This window comes from Trachemys scripta, chromosome 10, assembly GCF_013100865.1.
Source record: "Trachemys scripta elegans isolate TJP31775 chromosome 10, CAS_Tse_1.0, whole genome shotgun sequence".
NCBI classification, from domain to species: domain Eukaryota; kingdom Metazoa; phylum Chordata; order Testudines; family Emydidae; genus Trachemys; species Trachemys scripta.
Window position 1 is genome coordinate 42087881 of NC_048307.1, and position 17195 is coordinate 42105075.

Consider the following 17195-nt stretch of genomic DNA (forward strand, 5'->3'; position numbering starts at 1 on the left):
CTTCAAAGCACTTTCCCTAGATGCCACAAAACAGCCTGTAAGGATTTGTTTTCCAAATCTTTAGACCTTTTCTTATTTGGAGAGCTCATTTTTTAGTGATAGAACAGTGGGGTGGTGCTCATCACAAGGGTTTCTTATAATACTCGAAGGAAAATCTAATACTTGCAAGGTATGAACAAATCAATCAGAACAATGCTTCCTCTCAATGAACTTGGGATGCTGGCTTTTTTCTCTTTTTAACAGGAAACAGAATTTATGATAAATTTCAGTTAAGTTTCGAACCTCAATGTAGAATCTTCATGTAGCAGGGCAGTCACTCCGCTCTGGTTAAGAAGGGGTTAAAAGCAGCCAAGAGCGACTGGTTGGGTAGTCAGCCACACCTTGATAAGAGGGCAGGCTGAGGGAGTGAAAGAGAGACTGGCTCCAGCTGAGGAGCAGAGAGAGCCAGGCTGCCTGGGACAACAAGCGGGATATCTGAGGCAGAGCAGGGCTGGGGAAAGACAGACAGAGCTGAGGAGCTCTGGCCTGGTGAGTCCCCAGGCTGAGGCTTTGCTAAAGGCCAGGGGAGGTACTAGGGCTGCAGGGAGGCAGCTGGGGCTAGAAAGGCAACAGATCCAAACCCCCTTGCCGATGATGAGTGGTCACTTCAGACTGCAGTTTGCCCCTGAGAGAAGGAGCTAGATGAGGACTGGCCGTGGGTTACTGAGGCGAGGTGGGTTTAGGGGATTGGGGTTCCCCAGGGAGGGGAGACCCAGAGTGTGGGGACACTGCTGTGGGGCAGCACCCCAAGGTAAGGGGTCCGGGAGGGATGCGGAGCCTGAAGAGCTATAAGTGGTGAAGATCAGGAGGAAGGAGGCACCAGTAGGAAGACACCGGCCAGCAGGAGGCACTCCGAGGCTGGAAAAGAGTTAATTCCCGGATGATCAGCAGGAGGCACCATGGCGGTGAGTGCCCGTTGTGCTACACTTCATAATGGAAGAATCTTTGAAAAACACAGTTCCGTTTTTTTTTTTTAAGCTGTTACTTGGAAAATACCAATACAAATCAGAGTTAAAATTTAGAAAACAATGTTAGTGAATGTTCCTTACCCAAGTTCTCAATGGTGTAATAGCGTTGTTTGTAGTCCACTTTGATAGTCTGTGCATGAGGACTGCCAATGCCATACCCTATAGCATATCCTCTTACCACAATGTTCTGGTTTTCAGGAGGAGTCCAGCTCACTACAATACTTGTAACAAGTGGGCGAACATGTAGGGAACTTGGAACTTCTGGAACACGAGTTTCTGTTACAAAAAGAAAAATGCAATTTAAGGGATTTATCATTAACAAAAATTATGAAACCAAGTATTCTTACAAGCTTGTTAGACCCAATTTAACTCCTTGGGCTGCCAAAATTAACCTAATTTTATATTCTAATATATACAGAAATTCATACTTCTAATACTTTTCATAAAGGAGAACTTTTACACTAGAGCAAAATATTACCTACAGAGACAAATCCATTTAACTTTCTGGCTTTTGTTTATTTTCCTTGCCACTTTGCAGTTTTTCAAAATTTGCTTAAAATAAAGGATTTATCCCACTCCATGCTCACTAACCATTTACTTCTTATGCATGTTACTGCAGCACAGTCACATTGCTGACTTTTTGGCATCAAAATATTTCCATGACAACAGACTGATGACATAGCAAAAAGATTATGACTTCACTGTAGAATTAAGTAGACAACTGCCAATAAGAAGTTATTAAATTTGCTACATAAATCACTTGTGATTTGTCCAGTGAACTCAAGGTTAGTAGTCCCTCTTTAAATCTATAAGCCCCCTTTACTTACCAAAGCAAGTACTCAGACATATTGTGACTATGTGGCTAATGTTTAATACTCTCATAAATCTGCATCACCTCACTGGTCTAGTTATGAGCCTACTGCATGCAATCTTACTGCTGAGACATCATCAGAAAGGAGCACCTGTGGAATCCACATTAAGTGTCTGAACATAGCAAACACTCAATCAGGATCCAATCAAATCAGTCAAAACTGTGTAGCTGAGTTCAGATGGATTTCCATAGCACTATCAGAAGCATAGCACCAAAGTAATTTTAATGAAGGGCTTTTACCACCATTGTTAATTGAAAAATAAGCAACTAAACAAACTTAATATATATGTTTGCACCTTTAACTAAATTGCTTGAAAGTAAAGGAAAAATAACTGCTTTTTATTTGCATTACTTTCTCCATCCAGTGGAACCTGCAGTGGCAGATTTTAAATATTCCAAATAAAAGATAAGATGGATGAATATTAGGTACACACACACACACACACACACACACACACAATCTATTCTGCTAGTTCTGCTGGCTCCTGCCTGCAGGGTTTCTCGCTTAATGAACTATGTTTTATTTATTGAAAATATTCAACCAACTACACTGATCAGGATGCCTATTGGCCTGCCTGACCTAGAGGGCTTATGGTCTCCATCTAATATTACTGGTCAATTAAAATTCACAATTATTAAATATAAAAAACTACATTAATACAATGTTAAAAATGAGATATTAAATTGTACAAACTCAGTCCATTCTAAACTTCTCACAACAGTGTACAGGGGCCATTCCATCAACTGGAGATCAGCTGTGTGCAGAGGTGCCACAGCCACCCCACTGCATGAGGAGGCTGGGTAGTGCAAGCACCATTATGGTGGCACTACACTATCATAAGATTGCCTTATACAAGAGAATCTTCCACGAGCCAAGGTGAGCAGAGTATAAGGCTGCTTTAAACAAAAAAGGAGGAATAAAAAGGAAGGTGATAAAGAGAAAAAAAAGAAATGCAAAAAAAGATTAACAGATTATTAAAACTGATCCTAGGACTCTATTCATAACCACTTCTAAACTGAAATTTCTGTCTGTGGCTACCTTTTGTATAAGCTACTAAAGGCAGTGTTCTCTCCAGCTCCCTAATGTTGCCAGCTATTTTGTGACTCTTTACCTTAGCCATTAGTCTCCAATGTGGAACCTGTTACATACTTTTTGAAAATCTAAAATATAGTGCACCTACTGAATTCCCCTTACCTATCATGGCAGCTATATATCATCAAATAATGTCAGCAGATTAGTTAAGCATGGCCTCACACACATTGGTTATCCTTAATCACCTGTTTTTCAAGATATTCTCTTACACTGTCACTGAATGCAGTTTCTAAGAGTTCTTGCATGAAATGATGAAATGATACTTTTTAAAAGAATAGTTTGTTTCTTACCAAACTCAACTGCAGTTGGTCAGATTCTGGACGGCACCAGCTAAACCATCTTTCCTCATTCAAATCCCTCCTAGAGACTCAGGATAGGATTTTTAAACCATCTAGAGGATTTAATTTTATATGGAAGATGATATGGGTCTAAATTCCCTAGACTACTTTGAAAATCTTAACCTTGGTTCTTCCATCAGACCCAAATAGTTACCATTCTCAATCAAATGCCCTCTTACCCTCTCTCTACTATAAAGAAGGAAGAGGTGAGAGAGAAAGAAGTGTAGGAGAAGAAGAAAGCCTATCACCAGGGTGTGAATCTAAGTACTTAAGTCACCACATAATCTTATTATTGTTACCTTCATACACATTTTCCCTTTCTCTGCTCAGTCTTTGTGCTTCCCATTCATTTCACCATGACTATAGTTAGGCCTCAACCTGCAATGTACAACGTGTGGGCAGACTGCTGAACACACACAGCCCCACTGCAGTCAACAAGACACCCCTAAGCAGAGCAGTCTGCCAAAGCACGGGACCTTTAAAGATTGGGGCATTAGACTGGAATTCTTTGGGACATGCACTGTGTTTTATTTGCTTCATAAAACACTAGCCTGCTGTATAAATAATAAGTATATGATCACACTTTCGTTTGCCTCAAGAAACAACTTTTTCCCCACTTTTACAGGGTGAAAACATGTGGAGGATTAAAGTCAGGTACCCAATTACATTATTTCTTTTCAATTGACATTGAATAATTAATAATTGACGTTGGCACCCTGTAATAATACCTGTAATTGGGTATTATTTAGTGGGGAAGGCAACACAATATATAGAACAGAAAGTAAAGGAGCAGTATTTACATCTTCAGTTTTCAGGCCAATTTCTTGACAGGAATTTTATTACATTAGTGACTACTACTTAAATTATATATAAATAAAATGCATGTATCCTGTTGTGCAATTAGAATATAGTAAGCACAACTGAGCAAAATTATGTTTGCTTTGGAAAAAAATCTGCCAAATTTTGTAGTTACCCTGGTCCATGAATTTTGAGGTCTTTAAAGTCAGAAATATGCTTATGGTCCTTACCATCTAGATCACTCTCAAAAGTTTCTGCTGATATCCAATCAGTAGCTGGTCCTGTACCATTGCTTGTTAAGGCAGCCACACGGAAACTGTATTCTGTACCTCGCTCAAGACCTAATATAAAAACAATATACAAGTTACTAAAATAGGAGCTCTAATGGTGATCAAAGAATCACAATTTCTAATTAAAACATCAAGAATCTCACGATCAGACTGACAGTAAAAACTTGTTAATGCAAAACTAAATGAGTGGATGCACACACTATAGCTGCTGTTGTGACATCGTTTGGGTCGAGCCTGAAACAGAGCCAGCAAGTTAAGTGCATTATGTTTTGGCCTTTCACCCTCGAGACTGCTGTTGAGCATAACCTGAGGTCAGGAATGGAAATCAGCACTACTTGCAGTGAGACTCCAGTAAGTGAAACTGACACAAATTATAGTGTAACAGCCAGACTGTGACAGCAGACACCCAGGACTACAGCACTCTGGAGACCTTCCCTGTAGGTCACTGGCAGAACAGCATGAATGTAGTTTGCAACATATATAGCCAGCTGATAAATGAAAGACTACTTTTCATGCTAGTAGCCCTTTGTCTGCACAACAGAAACCTCCACATTTCTATAACTAACCTTCTGCATTTAGTGCCAGCTATTGAGTGATCAAAGTATGTAGAAAGTGAATTATTCCTCTTAGAAAAACATCTACAAGCTATAACCAAAGCCATGGGAAGATAAATGTATATATTAACTGTTACAGTGTATCAAACATACATATGAATAAGAGCATCCACCATTACCCTCAAAACCTACCACTGTGCCATTTAAAGTATTTTAAATAAAGAACATAAACCTTTACTGACATGGTTTAAAAAACACTTCCTCTGTGGGCAATTATTCCATACTTGTCCATTATGGGATTTCTTGCACCTTCCTTTGAAACATCTGGTACAGATCAGTGTCACAGACAAGATACTGAATTAGATGGACCACTGGTGTAATCCAGTGTGGCAATTCCTATGTAGCGGGAGCTAAGAATTCAAGATGATATCCAAAGAGCCTTAAAAAACCCAGGATTCAGAGGATAATGTAACATCTTGGAGGAAACGATCCAAGGAAAAAACAAAAAACAAAACTTAAAAATCCCTGAGCGTAAAATCTTTGTGGTACAACTAAAGTAATATTAGTTTCACAGATCAACTAATTTTTAAAGAACACTAGAATTAAAAATCAGTTCAGCATCACCTTCATTATTCACATTTTAGTTTATTATAATAAATGTTTAGCATTTATTTCTCGTATTTGTGTATTTGCACTATTCAGAGCACTCAATTTCAGTTTTGTTTATAAATAATTTCTAATCAGTTCCACTTTACTATTTTCATACAACAGAATGCTGTAAAGTCTGGATTGTGAAGGCTATTTTTAAAGGAATACCATTCCTCTGAAAATTTTCCATTGACCTGTCAACCGATGTTAAGTTTACAAAATTCAATTTGTTCTGACAGAGCCCATTTAAATGTACTAATGATATGGGTTGCATGCTGAATTTCCCTAATGACAAGGGTATGATGGGACTGAAACAAAACAAGTGTTTCTAAGTGTACTTTGGTTTGACTTTACATGCCCTAAATAGAAGAGGTCCTGCTCCATTCTAGAATGCCACAACACCACTGAAACTCACTGTGCATGGAGCTGGCAGATCTGGGGACAAATCATGCAATTGCCTTTTTTAAGTGTGTGTTCATCTAGTTAGGCTATTATTTTTAGAGCCCTGCATGGATACAAAATTTGTATCCACATCTGATCTGCAAACATGGTCCACAAATTTGCAGGGCTCTAATTATTTTATCTCTTATAGCAAAAACAGTGGCTGGCTAGTTGTGACTTCAGAGATTAAAAAATGAACAAAACATTTAGAATCACTTATGTGTTGAGTGTCCTGGTTACTTTTGTAATACGATGTATTCAGTACAATTCTACTATCAACAATAAAAAACTTACATTAGCACTTTTCAACCAAGGATCTCAAAATCCTTTACAAAGGTTCCACTTTGCAGATAAGGAAACTGAGGCACGGAGGACTTAAGGGACTTGTCCAGTACACACAGCAATCCAATGTCAGAATTAGGAATAGAACTCAGGTCATGACTTCAGTCCTGCCCTACCTGCTGTCCCATGCCATCTCCAAACTTACCACAATTAGCTCATGTAAAGTATATTTTCAGGTCACCTGTAAAGGCTAGGAGTGTATAGAATCTTGTTCCCAAACCTGCCATTCCCAGAAACAATCAGGACCTCCTCAGCTCCTGATAACAGGAGCTTGGGGATAACTGTGACTTTTTTCAGTTTTGACTAAATGATGTAAAATAGCTTACCTTCGATTAGCTGGAAAAGTTGTGTCCCACCAATGCTCTCGGATACCTCACTCTTACGAGATGCTTTACGGTAGCGAATTTTGTAGCCAGTGATTTGACCATTGTGTGTTCCTGCAGGAGGGGTTTGCCAATGTATCATGATGCTCTGTGAAAGGTAAAATGCATTATAAATCACTGCCTCCCATCTAGCCGATCAAACTGCTTATTCCTAATGCTCCATGTAGTACTATCTTGCTTTAAGTATTGGTGCATACCAAAAAAAAAAAAAAAAACCCAAACAGTAAAACGGGAGGTTTAGGAAAGAATTTTTAACTAATCTGCAAAAATACTCAAATTGTAAAATCTTTGTGCCTAAAATAAAAATGAATGTGCACATGGTTCTCTATTTTAAACTACCCAGGAGGCTATCCCATAATAATGTTTATATGCACATATGTATACACACACATATATGAAATTATTATAAATCAGACATACAGGGCAGTAGCTAATCATTGGGAACACATTCTAGTTCTGTTACTTCGGGCTTTTGCATTTGATCTAAACTCTTCTGTTCTATAGTACGAAGCCTCTGTGCTTAGCCCTGGTGCATTGCCACTGCCTAACTCCTATTTAGTTACGTGTACTCCTAACCCACAATGGAGCTTGTGCTGCTCCAAACACAGGGTCATAATTCCTCTAGTTTGTTAGAACATACACAAATGAATGGAAGACAGCAGGCACTGTCTCTGAGAGTAAGACCTGAGCTGTACCAAAACTGGTAAAGTTATCCAAGAGGTTGGAAACTAAGGACATGTAGGTAGGAGTAATCAGGTGATGCACATGGAAAGAAAAAGGCTGTCCTGAACCTGAGTACTTGGGGAGATAGTACAGGACTGATCTGGACTAAGCTGATCAGGCCCTGTGATCTGGAGAGGGGGAAGTCTATCTGGAAGAGGGGGACATGTGTCAAAGTCTGCTTGAGGGATGGAGGGATTGGAAGGAAGAGTCTAAGGGGGCTTGAAATTTTGGTCTACCTGGGCTCCATCTACCACTCACCCACCTGTCAAAAATGGCAAATTAACAGCATCTTACCTTGGAATTCCGCACTTCCAGCGACAGATTCTGGGGTGCAGCACTGGGGACTAGAAATGTTTTAAAAATTACTCCTCCAAAACTCTGTAAGTAATATAATTCCTCCCTGATATTGGTCCATTGTATATGAGATCTTGGGATCTGACTTTTAAGAGTCTTAGACCATATTTTATGTACTCATTAAATAGTTCTACCATGAATACTTTATGATACACAGCAATTGCTCAGCTAAGTAGGTCTTGTGGTGTGGGGTGGGGTGGGGTGTGCATGTGTACGTGTGTGCGCGCGCGGGGGGGAGGGATAGCTCAGTGGTTTGAGCATTGGCCTGCTAAACCCAGGGTTCTGAATTCAATCCTTGAGGAGGCCGTTTAGGGATCTGGGGCAAAAATCTGTCTGGGAATTGGTTCTGCTTTGAGCAGGGAGTTGGACTAGATGACCTCCTGAGACCCCTTCCAACCCTGATAGTCTATATCTAGTGGTACAGGTTCTATTTTTTTAACCCGAGTGCTTATTATTAAGCACTGATATTCGAAGTTTCTGAGCATCTACATCTCTCACTGACAACACTAGAAGAGATGACTGCTCAGCACCTTTTAAAATCAAGACGTTTACTTAAGTTCCTAATTTTGGCCCTATTCTTTATATCATGACATCCTGCCAAAGGAAAACTGGCTACAGAGTAGCTCAGATCTGTTTAGTGGTGGAAAATGATAAATTCTTTGTTAAACTGTTTAATTAAACAGTATCAGGGGATAGCCGTGTTAGTCTGTATCCAAAAAAACAATAAGGAGTCCGGTGGCACCTTAAAGACTGACAGATTTATTTGGGCATAAGCTTTCGTGGGTAAAACACCCACTTCTTCAGATGCATCTACCCATGAAAGCTTATGCCCAAATAAATCTGTTAGACTTTAAAGTGCCCCTGGACTCCTTGTTGTTTTAGTTAAACAGTAGCAACTTTGGTATCATGACATTTACAATTAGGCTGTGAGAAAATGAAGCAAAGGATATATTAGAGAGCCTTAGACCCTATTATGTCCCCTCTGCATTGATTCAGTGGTGCAAAACTCACATAAAGTTATCCCAAATGGATAGCTGAGTGTTCTCCTGGCATAGAAGTGAAGGGAGCCAGCATAGTGTAAGGGGCTAGGGTGAGGCTGCAGCATAATAAGGCTATATAGGTTGGGATCAGAGCATGTTGAACTCTTGTGATACTTAGCTGGCAGAATAATTCCTAGGGAACCATTCCAGACAGCATCAATTGAGAGCCCTCCTACGGCTACCGTAATTTACGCTGGAGACTGACTAGACTCAGCATGGGGGAGGCAGAAGGGCAGGCTTCTCCCTGAATGTGAGCTCAGCATAGGTGAGGATTAAGTCCTGCACTCTTTCACAAGGATGAAAACAGATTAAGAAGAAGAAAACAAAATCTGAAAATTTTCTGCAAGTGGAGCCTGCTTGCAAATAGTGGGGGGGAAACCTGAAAAAGGGAAGAAGTATCTGAAGGGCAATAAAGAATGAATAATTACAAGCATATTTTAGAGCTAAGTATTACAGGTAAAAGCCAGTGTTAATAGTGGCCACTCAACAATTTTTTTTAATATATCCAAATTTACTTCCCTTTCCGATTGGCTTGCCTGAAATACTGTAACAATCGCCTGCTTTTAGCAATAAATACTACTGATTTAACAATATCCACATGGGAACCAGATCAAAAATACACTGTGTTTTTCCCCATCAGCTAGCAAACTTAGCAGGTGAAATATTAAAGGGAAAAAAGGAGAAGAAAAAATGGGAAAATGTAAGAACAAATATGAAACATCAAAGAAATCATTAATTTATCAAAGCTGTGCTGTATGTGCCACTACAAAGAAGCATCTTTTAAATTTAAGACTAGGACTTAATCATTCCAATGCAAGTATTTATGCTGGGGTTGATGAAAACTCTCTTAACGTAAAAAATCTGCTTACATACAGCAAATTACAGAAATTTAAAAATAAAAAAAAAATTGGAGTTACCGGCTTCAGTAGTATTCTCTCTGTGTTTTTGATCTAGATATGTTGTACAAGTGTTAGCCCATGATGTGAATATTAGGGAAATAATTGCTTGATTATTAGAAAAGCAGATGCTTTTGCAGGTATAGTAATCTCCTTCCACCCACTTCCAACAATCTCAAAGAGTCTATTCAGCATGCATGAGCATATGCCACAACCACATCATGATACAGGGCAATGTGTCACAAGAAACTCTTGCAGCTCTATTCGGCTAAAAATCCATTTAATCGGAAGAGATCAACAAATGATTTCCACAAAAAAACTGGAATAAAGCAACTCACCATCTGACAGAGTCTGCACAACAACATCTTGGGTAGAGACTCCAGGACCGTGTTTATTGTAGGCTACCACTCGGAAGCTGTACTCGGTATATTTCTTTAATCCACTAATGGTGTAGGAGTGACCTCCAACATCAACATCCTGTTCACAAACAAAGATACACGCGACTCAATCCCTAAAGCAATGCTGACATGCTAACAGGCCTGACTCCAGGCAAGCGCTGCAACCTGGTGTGCTGGGTCACAGTGCTGCTCAGGTTTGGCCCCTGCGCCATCATGATGGAGGGGCAGCTGGGCCAAACCTAACCAGTGCTGTGACCCTGCTCACTGGGCTTCAACACCTGGAGTGGCGAGCTGTGCTCAGCCCTGTGGGTGGGATAGGAGCCACCACTGCAAGGTGAGTCTCACACACACACACGCGCAAAAATTAACAGACAAATGGGAAATACTGACTATCTATGGCTCTTTTACCCACTGCAGTCCAACTCATAATCAGCTACAGCAGCAGCATTGTTGCTTTTTCCATTAAAGTCACAATCTATTGAGTCAACAAAGCTTAGTCACTTAAGAGGATCCCACTCACTTCCTCCAAAATACTAGCCACAGAACTCAAGCAATGGAAATATTTGCAAAGATCAGGGATCACATTAAAGCCACCAATTAAATTAGCTGTTTCCATCTCTCGTAAAAGAGGAACGAGTCTGTCTACAAACTTAGCAAGCCCACTTGACATAGTCTGAGTTAATGTTGCTAAACTTAAGATCCTCACTGTGTTTCCAATACTCCTTAGCAAGCTCAATGACTTGGCTCTTAAGTACTCCCAGGACGCATTCTCTTGTGATGGTGCATGAGCCTTTTGGTGCCCTCTGGAGAGGACTGCATCCTTGATGTTTCCCACTGCAGTGGTGGCCCTTAGAGAAGGGCTCTGTGGGACAAACAGCCTGGAGATACATTTTTGTATTAATTCCCAACAAGGACTCAGTCAGTTCAGGAATTAGATATATGAGATACATGTAAAGCTTTGTGGAGGGAATGGAGCCAGAGACTTCTGTTAAGTTATTGTGCTTAAACCAGAACTGCTGAAATAAATCCAAAACCCAGAGAGGCTTTTTGTATTTAGGTCTCCTTTAAACTTTCTGAGTACCCACTCAGATCCAGTCTTGCCCTTCCATAAATATTTGTTCATACATATTCGCTAATTTGGGGCATTGTCCATGTAAAGGCTGGTGCAGCTTACCTAAAATCAGTTTTAAAATGAGCAATTTGGTTAAAACCATGCAACCTCCAGTATGAAAACACATATTGATATGAATTGTATTATGTCGATTCATCTTGCCTTGGTAAAAGCTAAACCAGCACAAGTCAATTGTAAACTGATAAGAAAATCCATAGGAGTTTACATCAGTTTAACTAATTTGTTTTTAAACTAATTTTAGTTTAACTCGTGCAACTTTTATGTGTAGATCAGGCCTAAACAAGTCATGTATCAGTTTGTTGCTATATGAGATGAGTTAGAACATAGAATACTGCCTTAATTCCGTTATGTTCATACTTCATGAACCCCATAATACTATAAAACTCACAGTTCCTCTTTTCAGAGGGACATTCAGTTTCTATAGCTCCACAGTTTAACCCTTAATATGCTGGCATTATCCAAACTGCCAGTCAAATGATTGGCAGGATGTTTTGAGAAACTCGGAGGAAAAGTGTTATAACTAGAAAGTATTGTTACTGGGCATATGGCTGTATGATCAGAGTTAAACTGGCATTATATTCTGTCCTGAGAGATATAGGTATCATACCTGTTCATTATCTGTCCCCTTTTCCATGTAATAGAGCTTGTAGTTCTGGATTTCACCATTGCCCGACAACGGTGTGTCCCATGTGACAGTGATTGAAATGGGTGAATTAGCATATGCTCGAATATTCGGTGCTGGACCAGGAAGTTGAACTGGAACATAAACATGAAACTAGTGTAAACTCATCAAACGTAACTATTAAATTTGACATTGCTAAACGTACTGAGACAAACCCAAAAAAGCAATCAACACTGAAATCCTCCTTAAAACAGGTATTCTGGGTAACTGAACAAATCCATTAATATTACTGTACATTTTGCAGGCACAAGTTGTGTCCGCAATGGGAGTCCACCCTTCTGCAAACTTATCCCTACATATTGTGCATAGACTTTTAGGCACATTCTACTAACAGTGAATCAAACTCCACTCCATTACACCAGTTTTATATGGATGTCACTTCCCTGACATCAAAGGAGCCACATAAGCATAAAACTGGTGTAAAGGAGAGATAAAATGTTCCAGTAATTTTCCACCCTCTTCCACACTACCTCAGTTTCAGAATACCTGAACTCCATTTCACTAATTGGCAGATTGAGAGATATGGTATTGTCTCAAATGATAGAAAACCTCATTTTTTAATCTTGTTATTTGCAAACGCTGCAGACCACAGAGCAACTTCTGATTTCAAAAGCAGTTCTACTGCAAACGTACATTATATGCTGGAACTTTTTATACTGCATTTCAGAGAGATATTCTGAATGTACCTCCTCTCCATTCATGCCAAAACAGAACTTGCTTTGAAGAACACAGAAATATCAGCCCAGCTGGTGTAACAGATGGAGCAAAATCAAAGAACTTCTGACACTAATACTTTCTTCCCTCTCTTCCTCCAAAACAAACAAAAATTATTCCATTCTTCGTGTCACTGTGAAAATTTCGTTTCTGAGGTAGATTCTGCAAAGGCACTTACATTTAAAACAAATGCTTTAACATTAGAAAACCACTTCCATACACTTTAAAAGGGATAAAAAATACATGCTTAAGTAATTATAATATGTTGATCTAGCTGTCTTTGTATAGTCACATTCAAAGTATTTGCACTTTCTATGCTCAGCTGAGGCAATTATGTGTGGAATACAGGAACAAGTGGTACTGAACAGAGATAAAACATTAACAGAACTAAAAGTAATCATATTTATAGAAACTAAGGGTTGATGGGATCAGAAAGATCTTCACAGAGTCATAAGAGATAAAAATTAATGGCCTGATTTTCAGAGCTGTTGGAATAACCCCATCTCCCACTGGGGTCAATGACAGCTGCAAGCGCTAAAGACTTTTGAAAAAGAGGCAATAAAACTACATTTTAAACAGCATGACTAAAATAGGCAACATTCTGAGCAGCTGTCTTTTCTCTCATGGACTGTGTATAGTTACTGATGTTTTAATCCACCTAGCCATTATTGATAGGCACAGTTCATTAACTACCAGACCCTCAAAAGCTCAACACAACTGGAAATATCACAAGTACCCCAGAAATTTCTGGTTTGGACAGAAGCAAGTTGTCACTCTCATCACCTTCCAGAATAAAGGTTACTCTTCAGGATCAGAGGGGTAGCCGTGTTAGTCTGAATCTGTAAAAAGCAACAGAGGGTCCTGTGGCACCTTTAAGACTAACAGAAGTATTGGGAGCATAAGTTTTCGTGGGTAAGAACCCCACTTCTTCAGATGCAAGATGCATAGCATAAGCTTTCGTGGGTAAGAACCCCACTTCTTCAGATGCAAGATGCATCTGAAGAAGTGGGGTTCTTACCCACGGAAGCTTATGCTCCCAATACTTCTGTTAGTCTTAAAGGTGCCACAGGACCCTCTGTTACTCTTCAGGGAGAAACTCTTGGCTTTCAGAACTGAAAAATGCTCTTTATTTTCTTTATGACTGGCAATCATATCCCATTCTTAAAAAATACAGATTTAGGTAGTGAAATAGACAAGACAGTTACCCATCTTTTCGTAACCGTTGTTCTTCAAGATGTGTTGTTTATGTCCATTCTATTCTAGGTTTGGCACGCCCATGTGTGCAGTCATCGGAGATTTTTGACTTACTGGTATCCGGAGGGCCGGCTGTGGTACCCCCATGGAGTGTCACGCTCATGCGTCGATATATCAGGTGCTGCCAGCCCTATGCCCTCTCAGTTCCTTCTTACTGACAACTCCAAGAGGGGCAGGAGGGTGGGTAATGGAATGGACATGAGCAACACATCTTGAAGGTAACCGTTTTTTCTTCTTCGAGTGCTTGCTCATGTTGATTCCATTCTAGATGACTCACAAGCAGTGTCCATGGAGGTGGGCTTGGAGTTCACAGTCTTGCAGCTTGCAGAACTGCTCTGCCAAAGCCAGCCTTTCAAGCTTGCTGGGTAAGTGCATAATGAGATGCAAACGTATGGACAGACGACCAGTTAGTGGCTCTACAGATCTCTTGGATTGGTACCTGTGCCAGGAAGGCCGCTGATGATGCTTGTGCCCTAGCTGAATGTGCCATCACGATCACTGGCAGAGGCACCTTCGCCAGCTCATAGCAGTGACGGATGCAGGCCATGATCCAAGACGAAACCCTCTGAGTAGAAACAGGGCAATGTTTCATTCTGTCTGCCACCACAATGAACAACTGCGTTGACTTACAGAATGGCTTCATTCTATCTATGTGGATGGCCAACACCCTCCTGATGTCCAGGGTGTGTAGCTTGTGCTCCTTATCTGACGTATGAGGTTTTGGAAAGAAGACGGGTAAGTATATGTCCTGGCCAGTATGAAACTGGGAAACGACTTTGGGCAGAAATGCTGGGTGCAGTCGCAACTGGAGCTTATCCTTGTAGAAGACCATATAGGGTGGTTCTGAAGTAAGCGCCCTGATCTTGGACAGGGCCAATGTTATTGCGACCACAAATGAAATCTTCCAGGAGAGAAGCAGGAGAGAGCAGGAAGCCAGAGGCTCAAAGAGCTCCATGAGCTCTGACAGCATCAGATTCAGGTCCCAGGGAGGGACGGGATTCCGGACTTGCGGGTAGAGATGCTCCAGACCTTTAAAAAATAAAAAGTTTCCTACCTTTTTTGTAATTGTTCTTCGAGATGTGTTGCTCATGTCCATTCCATTCTAGGTGCATGCGCGCCCACGTGCACAATTGTCAGAGACTTTTGCCTTAGTAGTATCTGTAGGGTTGGCTGTGGCGCCCTCTGAAGTGTCATGCTCATGCATCGGTATATCAGGTGCTGCCAGCCCTATGCCCTCTCAGTTCCTTCTTGCTGGCAACTCCAACGAGGGGCAGATAATGGAATGGACATGAGCAACACATCTCAAAGAACAACAGTTATGAAAAGGTAGGTAACCATTTTTTCTTCTTCGAGTGCTTGCTCACGTCAATTCCATTCTAGATGACTCACAAGTAGTATTCCTGGAGGTAGGCTTGGAGTTCACAGATGTGCGGCTTGTAATACAGCTCTACCGAAGCCCGTGTTGTCTCGGGCTTGCTGGGTAAGCGCATAGTGAGACATGAACGTGTGAATGGACAACCAAGTGGCGGCCCTGAGATATCTGGAATTGGCACATGAGCCAATCAAGCGGGTGGTTACAATCGATGGTGGAGGCACTTTTGCCTGATCATAGCAAAATCAAATACAGGTGGTAATCCAAGATGAAATTCTCTGGGTGGACACAGGATGACCTTTCATCCTATCCGCCACTGCGATGAACTGTGTTGACTTGTGAAATGGTTTGGTCTTTTTGATGTAGAAGGCTAGCGTTCTCCTGAAATCGAGGGAGTGCAACCTATGTTCCTCAGACTTATGAGGCTTTGGGAGGAAGACTGGCAAAAATATGTCCTGGCTCATGTGAAATTGCGAAACCACCTTAGACAGGAAAGCCGGATGCAGCTGCAGCTGGATCTTCAGACAGAAGTTATCGCCACCAGGAATATCACCGTCCAGAAAAGCAGAAGAAGGGAACAGGATGTCAAGGGCTCAAAGGGAGCTCTCAAGAGCCGCTTGAGTACCAGATTCAGGTCCCATGGAGGGATTGGGTCCCAGACCTGGGGGTAGAGTCCCTCCAGACCTTTCAGGAACCGGACAGTCATGTTATGAACGAAGACCAACCTGCCCTGGAACGGAGGGTGAAAGGCTGATATGGCAGCCAAGTGGACCTTAATTGATGAAAGGGACAAGCCCTGGAGCTTGAGATGCATAAGGTAGTCCAGGATCTACTGCAGCGAGGCCTGCTCAGGCCTAACCTGTTGGGCCGAGGTCCAGCATGTGAATAATTTCCATTTGGCCAGATAGGTTGCTCTAGTGGAGGGCTTTCTACTACCCAGTAGGACCTGCTGGACGTGGGCCGAGTACTCTGCACTTCAGCAGTCAACCATGCAATAACCAAGCTGTTAAGTGCAGTGCTGCTAGATTTGGGTGCAGGAGCCTGCCGTGATACTGGGATAGGAGATCTGGCCAGAGGGGCAGCTGCAGCGGGGTCATCACTCACAGGTCCATCAGCATGCCGAACCAGTGTTGGCGAGGCCAAGCCGGTGCTATCACGATAACTTTGGCTTTGTCCTGCTTGATCTTCATGAGGACTCTGTGAAGCAATGGCACTGGTGGGAAAGCGTACATCAGAGCTCCAGACCACAGAAGTAAGAAGGCGTCTAACAGGGAGCCCCTGTCGATCCCTCGAAATGAGCAGAACAGGTGGCATTTCCTGTTCTGACGAATCGCGAGATCCCCATTTTCGGAAGATCCCGCTGCCCACCTCAGGGTGGAGTGACCGCTCGTGGCGAGATGAGAAGGCTCTGCTGAGGCGATTTGCTAATGCATTCCTGGTCCTGGGGAGGTGTACTGCCACGAAATGAACGGCATGCTGTACACAGAAGTCCCAGAGCCGGGGGGCTTCCTGGCAAAGGGCTGACGACCTTGTACTGCCTTCCTTGTTGATATAAAATGTGGTGGTGTTGTCCATCGTGGTGGTGTTCTTCAGGACTTGAACCACCTTGTAAGTGGGACCGAAAAGCCTGACAGGCCAAGCGAACCACTCTGAGCTCCCTGATTCAGGCATCACTCTCAAGCGCACCTTCAAAATGAGCGTTTCTGGCCCCCGGGATGCTGCACCGGGCCAGGCTACGTGGGTGAGCGGGAGGAGGAAGGGCGGCAGTAACTAAGGCTAGGTCTACACTACGGGGGAGGGGGGGAGGGTCGACCTAGGATACGCAACTTCAGCTACGTGAATAGCGTAGCTGAAGTTGCGTATTT

At 41.8% G+C, this 17195-nt stretch overlaps 1 protein-coding gene across 10 annotated transcripts in view; it reads right to left on the reverse strand.

Moving 5' to 3' along the window:
* The window catches only part of NEO1 (neogenin 1), a 535617-nt gene that overhangs the window by 92640 nt on the left and 425782 nt on the right, over nt 1-17195 (reverse strand). For all 10 annotated transcript variants that reach the window (XM_034783480.1, XM_034783479.1, XM_034783474.1 and 7 more), the window contains exons 10-15: nt 11916-12064; nt 10117-10255; nt 7783-7832; nt 6709-6853; nt 4338-4448; nt 1089-1283 (exon numbers count right to left, since the gene is read on the reverse strand). In XM_034783480.1, coding sequence (XP_034639371.1) covers nt 1089-1283; nt 4338-4448; nt 6709-6853; nt 7783-7832; nt 10117-10255; nt 11916-12064 — 789 coding nt within the window. The remainder of the gene's footprint in view (nt 1-1088; nt 1284-4337; nt 4449-6708; nt 6854-7782; nt 7833-10116; nt 10256-11915; nt 12065-17195) is intronic.